This window comes from Mirounga leonina, unplaced genomic scaffold (assembly GCF_011800145.1).
Source record: "Mirounga leonina isolate KUSES-001 unplaced genomic scaffold, KU_Mleo_1.0 Mir_129, whole genome shotgun sequence".
Classification (NCBI taxonomy): Eukaryota; Metazoa; Chordata; class Mammalia; order Carnivora; family Phocidae; genus Mirounga; species Mirounga leonina.
The window spans coordinates 49,572,172-49,579,519 of NW_023270323.1; the positions used below are offsets into that span (position 1 = coordinate 49,572,172).

The window sequence follows — 7,348 nt, forward strand, 5'->3', positions numbered from 1 at the left end:
TATCCTTGCAGCATTTCAGTGCTCACCATTCCCTCATGACTCTCAGGCTAGAATCCCAACTCCTTGCAATGATCTGCATCTTGTACAATCTTGGCTCTACTTTCTCTCATTTTCATTCACTCCATACTAACATTGACCACCTTACTATGCCTCAGATAAGCCAGCCTCAGTCCCAACTCAGGACTTTTGTACTTGCCTTTTTCTATGTCAGAAATGCTTTCCCCCCAGATCTTCCCATAGATTACTCATTCACTCCATTCTGGTTTACACCACAATGGCAACTTCTCAGAAAAGTCCTCTCTGACCAATCAATCTAAAAGATCCACCAACCACTGTTACATACCTACCATTATTCTTGATTCATTTGCTCTGCTCAATTTTTCTTTTCTTTTTCTTTTTTTTTTTTGAGAGAGCACATGCAAGCTGGGGTGAGGGGAGGGCAGACAGAGGGGAGAGGGAGAGACTCTTAAGCAGGTTCCATGCTCAGCACAGAGCCCAAGGTGGGGCTCAATCCCACAGCCTGAGCTAAAACCAAGAGTTGGGTGCTCAACTGACAGAGCCATCCAGGTACCCCCTGCTTAAATTTTCTATATAATATTTAATATTACATGAAATTACATTTAGTCATTTATTTTCCATCTCCCCACTAGATAATAAGCTCCTTGAGAATTAGGGCTTTATTTTGTTCACTGTTTTATCTCTAGTTTCTAAAACATGGCTAGTAGATTATCAATAAATAGTGGTTGAATAAATAAATGGATGAATAAATGGATTTTCTGAGAGACCTTTTATCATGATCTAATCACCTTTTGAGTAAGACCAAAGTTAGGCATGAAACCATGTGTAGGTAATAGAAAGTAATGCAAGAAGAGTCCAAATTGAACCCCATGGGAAAGGAACTCTTAAGAAAGCCATGAGGTGGTGCATGTCAAAGGTAGAAAAATACACCAGCTGTGAATCCTAGCTTGAGTTCTATATGATCTCGGGAGGGTTGGGGTCAGTGGACTTTCCATAAATATGTAAAACCATCTGTATTAGTTTCCTGTGGCTGCTGTAACAAGTAACCATAAACTTGGTGGCTAAAAACAAAAGAAATTTATTCTCTCATGGGTCTGGAGACCAGAAGTCTAAAATCAAGGTGTTGGTAGCACTAAACTCTCCCTAAAATCTCTTCCAGCTTCCAGTACCTATCAGTATTCCTTGGTTTGTGGCTGTATCTGCTCCAGTCTCTGCCTCCTTCAGATGGCCTTCTCTGTGTCTCTGTTGTCTACATCAAATAGCCCTCTGAGATATTTATGAGAACACTTGTCACTGGATTTAAAGACCACCTGGATAATCCAGGATGATCCCCTCATCTAAAGATCCTTAACCTAATTATCTCTACAAAGATCCTTTTTCCAAATTAGGTAATATTCACAGTTTCTGGTGATTAGGACAGGGTTAGAAGGTGGATATATCTTTTGGGTGGAGCCACCATTCAACCCATTACACCTTCCATATTAAAAGTTATTTGATTAGAGGTAGTATAATTGTTGATCAATACGTATATTTCCCTGGTTTCAGTTATGTGACTCCAAAGAACACAGCCTTCATTTTATGAGTCTCTAGGAAAAAATGTTTGTCAGCCATGCCTAGTTTAATACAGTCATTTAAAGTGTTTTGTTTTGTTTTGTTTTGTTTTTTAAGGATCTGTACCTGTATCGAGATGCTCTGAGGAATAGCAACAACGCTTAGGAATGTCTAGTGTTACAAAATGATGAAAACTAATTCTAGCATCTTCCATTTTGCCATAATCGTCATGTTAATATTTGAGATCAGAATCCAATTGTCGGATGAAAGTGAATTTCTAGTTAACAGATCAAACACAGGTCTCTTTCATGTTCCCAAAGACCTATCCTTGAAAACAACAATCTTAGATATATCACAAAACTATATATCTGAGCTTCAGACTTCTGACATCCTATCACTATCAAAGCTGAGGATTTTGATAGTTTCTCATAATAGAATTCAATACCTTGATATCAGTGTTTTCAAATTCAACCAGGAATTGGAATACTTGGATTTGTCCCACAATGAGTTGGGGAAGATTTCTTGCCATCCCACTGTGGACCTCAAGCACTTAGACCTCTCATTTAATGCATTTGACGATCTGCCCATATGCAAAGAGTTTGGCAACATGTCTCACCTGGAATTTCTGGGATTAAGTGCCACACAGTTACAAAAATCTAGCGTGTTTCCAATTGCTCCTTTGCATATAAGTAAAGTGTTACTGGTCTTAGGAGACGCTTACGGGGAAAAAGAAGACGCTGAGAGCCTTCGAGACCTTAACACAGAAAGTCTACACATTGTTTTCCCCAGAAGAAAGGAATTCAGGTTTACTTCGGATGTATCAGTCAGCACAGCAGTGAGTCTGGAACTATCTAATATCAAATGTGTGCTAGATGATAATGGATGTTCTTATTTCCAAAATGTTCTGTCAAAACTTCAAAAGAATTCAAGGTTATCAACTCTTACCTTAAACAACATTGAAACAACTTGGAATTTTTTCATTACGATCCTCCAGTTGGTTTGGCATACAAGCACAGAGTATTTCTCAATTTCAAACGTAAAACTACAAGATTACCTTACCTTAAGCTATTTTGATTATTCCAACACTTCACTGAAGGCCTTATCGATACACCATGTTGTCAGTGATGTGTTCACTTTGCCACAAAGTTATGTCTATAGACTCTTTTCAAATATGAACATCCACAATTTCACAGTGTCTGGTACACACATGATCCACATGGTTTGCCCATTCCAAATTAGCCCATTTCTGTATTTGGATTTTTCTAATAATCTCTTAACAGACATGGTTTTTAAAAATTGTGGAAACTTGGCTAAACTGGAGACACTTAATTTACAAATGAATCAATTAAAAGAACTTGCAAGTATAGTTAATATGACCAAGGAAATGAAGTCTCTACAACAATTGGATATTAGCCAGAATTCTCTAAGGCATGATGAAAATGAAGGAAATTGTGCTTGGACTAAAAGTTTATTAAGTTTAAATATATCTTCAAATATACTTGCTGACTCTGTTATCAGATGTTTACCTCCCAAGGTCAAGGTACTTGATCTTCACGATAACAGAATAAGGAGCATTCCTAAACCAATCACGAAACTAGAAGCTTTACAAGAACTCAATGTTGCTTCCAATTCTTTAGCCCACCTTCCTGACTGTGATACTTTTAGCAGCCTTTCTGTACTGATTATTGACTCTAATTCAATTTCCAACCCATCAGCTGATTTCTTCCAGAGCTGCCAGAAGATTGGGTCCATAAGAGCAGGGAACAATCCATTCCAATGTACATGTGAGCTAAGAGAATTTGTCCAAAGTCTAGGCCAAGTATCAAGTGAAGTGGTAGAGGGTTGGCCTGATTCTTATAAGTGTGGCTATCCAGAAAACTATAAGGGAACCCCACTGAAGGACTTTCACATGTCTCAGTTATCCTGCAACACAACTCTGCTGCTTGTTACCATTGGGATCACTGTGCTGGTGTTGACTCTTACTGTGACTGCTCTCTATATCTACTTTGATCTGCCCTGGTATCTCAGGATGGTGTGTCAGTGGACCCAGACCCGGCGCAGGGCAAGGAACACACCCTTAGAAGAACTCCAAAGAACCCTCCAGTTCCATGCTTTTATTTCATATAGTGGGCATGATTCTGCCTGGGTGAAGAATGAATTACTACCAAACCTAGAAAAAGAAGATATAAGGATTTGTCTCCATGAGGGAAACTTTGTTCCTGGCAAGAGCATTGTGGAAAATATCATAAACTGCATTGAGAGAAGTTACAAGTCCATCTTTGTTTTGTCTCCCAACTTTGTCCAGAGTGAGTGGTGCCATTATGAACTCTACTTTGCCCACCACAATCTCTTTCATGAAGCTTTTGATAACTTAATCTTGATCTTACTGGAACCTATTCCACAGTATTCTATTCCTAGCAGCTATCACAAGCTCAAAAATCTCATGGCACAAAGGACTTACTTGGAATGGCCCAAGGAGAAGAGCAAACATGGACTTTTTTGGGCTAACCTAAGAGCATCTATTAATATTAAATTGATGGAGCAAGCAAAAAAAAGAGATCACATAGATCTAAAACAATTCCCTTGCTGCTTTTGGAAAACTGTTGCTGCTTTTGGAGGTTTCAACAGTGATTATTTTGCATCAACACAAATCTAAATGCCATTTTGAATATATGATGTAGATAAAAATGTGTACTTTCAGGCTCTCCAGTTCACCATTTATATATGGTAATAAAAATTAATACAATGATATAATTTTTATTTAAGTAGTTAATTTCTAACCCATGAGGAATTAATCTTTTTCTTTTCTAGGACTGAATTCATTGAATTCATCATGTAATCAAGACAAGTACCTATTTAAATAACTTTAGTTTCTATAGCAGATATCTGTAGCTATTGGTGCCCTTCTTGTTTTTACTCAGCATTTGTCCTTGCATGTTGAAGGCCACTTTTTGCTAATGCTGCACTCTTTGCCTGGAGGGTTTTCTCCTGGCCATGAGAACCTACTTGGCTTACACAAAGGGCAATTTAGAAGTGCTGGAGATTTTTTTTAAAGATTTATTTATTTGAGAGAGAGAGAGCGCACAAGGGGGGGGGGGGGCAGAGGGAGAGAGAGAGAGAAATTCAGGCAGACTCTATGCTGAGCATGGAGCCCAACATGGGGCTCAATCTCAGGACCCTGAGATCACAACCTGAGCTGAAACCAAGAGTCAGATTCTTAACTAACTGCGCCACTAGGCGCCCCAAGAAGTGCTGGAGATTTTTCTTGGAAGGAGCTCTCAATGAATATCAGGAAGAGAATTGTTGGAAAAATGCCCCAAATTTCTCACCCATTTTGGGGATAAATCTGGGGTGTGCTTTACACTATCCCTGAGTTCCCCAGTAGAATGGAATTCTAATTCTCCATGGTGGAAACAGCTTAATAAATGTATTTTTTATTGGCTTCCTTTCTATACTTATCTCATATCCTCATTCCTCTAAGGGTGTTTCCTGGGATCATCTTTGAAATAAACTACTTGTAGTTGAATAGTTGTCTCACGGTCTGCACCTGGGGGAACCCAAACCAAGAGTTCTTGAATTACATCTCAGGCCAAATGGAAATTCTGAGTCTGGTTTTCTGTGGCTGGAGATCTTGCTGAGATTCTAGTTGCCTGACACCTAGCATGCACAAGAGACTTTGCTCTTTTGATCAGAAGGAGGAATATAGTCCATGTGTACTGTTTTTATGCATAGCATTCTTGTCTTTGGGAACTATTACGCATGATCAGGGCAAGAGCAGGGCATGAGCAGATTGGAACATTGCAAGGAATGGGCTATATTAGATATATTTTCCTAGCATCATTTTATCAGATTTTTTTTATACTCATCAATCACTCTCCCAGTCTATCCTTTTAGTCTAGCTGCCAGCTCTGGGAAGATATAATCAGATAGCATCTTGTCATAGCTGCACCACGTATCTCTCACTTTATGCCCTGGGCTTCAATGATACCCCTGCACGTGATGTTCATAGAAGCCTGTTCAGCCATTCTGGTATATGCACAAACCTGGAAGTGCCAGAGACATCCTCTAAGGAGATCCTTGACCACTTAAGGGAAGGGAGCCATTAGATAAATACTGCTTTCTTTTATTCTTGGGTTAACAAATGAGTTATGTTCTACACCATTCCTCAATGAGTCCCCAGTAGGACTGAGATTTACTCACTCTGAGATTGGCTTTTATCTTCTTCCTTGCCTCATTCTTCCCAGTTCCCTTACTCTTGATCCCTGACATTACTTCGCCGAATGACCTGTACACAAAGCTCTTGTCTCAGTCTCCACTTTTGGAAGAAGAAACCCAAATGAGACATGTACTAGTTGCTTCTTGCCCTAAGAAACTTAAAGTCAATCAGAGGCTATTACATGAATCCAGATAACTAAAATAAAATTCAGTGAAACAAAAAGTATGCAATGGAAGTTCAGAAATATTTAGATTGAATAGAAAAAAGTCTTAGAAGTGATGGTTTTTCTATTGGGCACTGAAGGAAGATTTTAACTTTGGATTTTTCAATGTGTGATGATGAGGAATGGCAAGACCATTCTAAATAGAGAGATGAAGAGAACAAAGACAAGAATATCCAGGCCTATTTTGGGATTGGTGTCCCAATTTGACTGAGCCATGTAGTTTATGAAAAATGACAGTGAGAAAAAAGCATGAAAAGTTAGATTAAGATCATATTGTCAAAGATCTTGAAAAGTTAAGCTATGGAGTTAGAATTTAGGGATACAGAAAAATCATCATTTAAACTTTATGACACATTATAGTGGAAGGGAAATTAAAACAATGAAATATATGCTTAAAAATATATAAAAGTCCTTGTTCTGGGACACCTGAGTAGTTCAGTCAGTTGAGCATCTGACTCTTGATTTCAGCTCAGGTCATGATCTCAGGGTCCTGAGGTTGAGCCCTGCATCAGGCTTCAGGTGGAATCTGCTTGAAATTCTTTCTCCCTCTCCCTCTGTCCACCCCTCCTGCTCATGCTCTAAATAAATAAATAAAATCTTTTTTTTTTTTTTCTCAAGCTCTTGTTCTGTAATGGAAGTTGCAATAATCGTTAGGACTGGATTTTCCTGTTTTCTCTACGATGATTGCACTTCCTATACTGAACTTCAAGATTTCATAATCAAGCTTCAATGCTCAGCACTAGTTGTTTATTACTTTGCTAGGGCTAATGTAAAAAAGTGCTACAACCTGAGTGGCCTAACCAACAGAAATGTATTGGCTCACAGTTCTGGAGGCTTGAAGTTCAATATTAAGGTGTTAGCAGGGCTGGTGCGTTTTGAGGGGTGGGAAGGAAGGATCTGTTCTAGGCCCCTTATCCTTGGCTTATAGATGACCATCTATAAGAGGGAATACATCTGACCCTTCCTTCTTGAGAGTAAATGGAACTCATACCAAAAACTCTCCAAAATCCTCTTCTAATCTTTAACTCCTCTCAGACTCTCCAACCCTATTTATTGGCTAGAAGTCAGCAAAGGGTTGCAAAACCAGTTATCTAGTCTCACACTTCACTCCAGAGACCTTAACCAAATTGAGATTAAAATAGTCCCATTTAAAAAAAAAAAAAAAGGTCCCATTTTTATCAGCCTGTTATACTAATAAGACTGCAGTGAAATGGACATTTTATAGAGTGATAATAGGAGGGCAAAGTAGTTTGGCAATATATATATATAAAGGGCTTTGGAATAACCATGTTCTTTGACCTATAATTCTACTTTAGAAATCTAGCCTAAGAAAATAAGTT

At 38.6% G+C, this 7,348-nt stretch overlaps 1 protein-coding gene across 1 annotated transcript; it reads left to right on the plus strand.

Moving 5' to 3' along the window:
* Window positions 1–1,753: 1,753 nt before the first annotated feature.
* On the plus strand, window positions 1,754–4,225 carry TLR1 (toll like receptor 1). Its single transcript, XM_035005589.1, has one exon. The coding sequence runs from the start codon at window positions 1,754–1,756 to the stop codon at window positions 4,223–4,225; it is 2,472 nt and encodes an 823-aa protein (XP_034861480.1).
* Window positions 4,226–7,348: the final 3,123 nt, after the last annotated feature.

Excerpts from the sequence above, each read along its gene's own strand:
- TLR1 (XM_035005589.1), top strand. The coding sequence starts at position 1,754 with ATGATGAAAACTAATTCTAGCATCTTCCATTTTGCCATAATCGTCATG.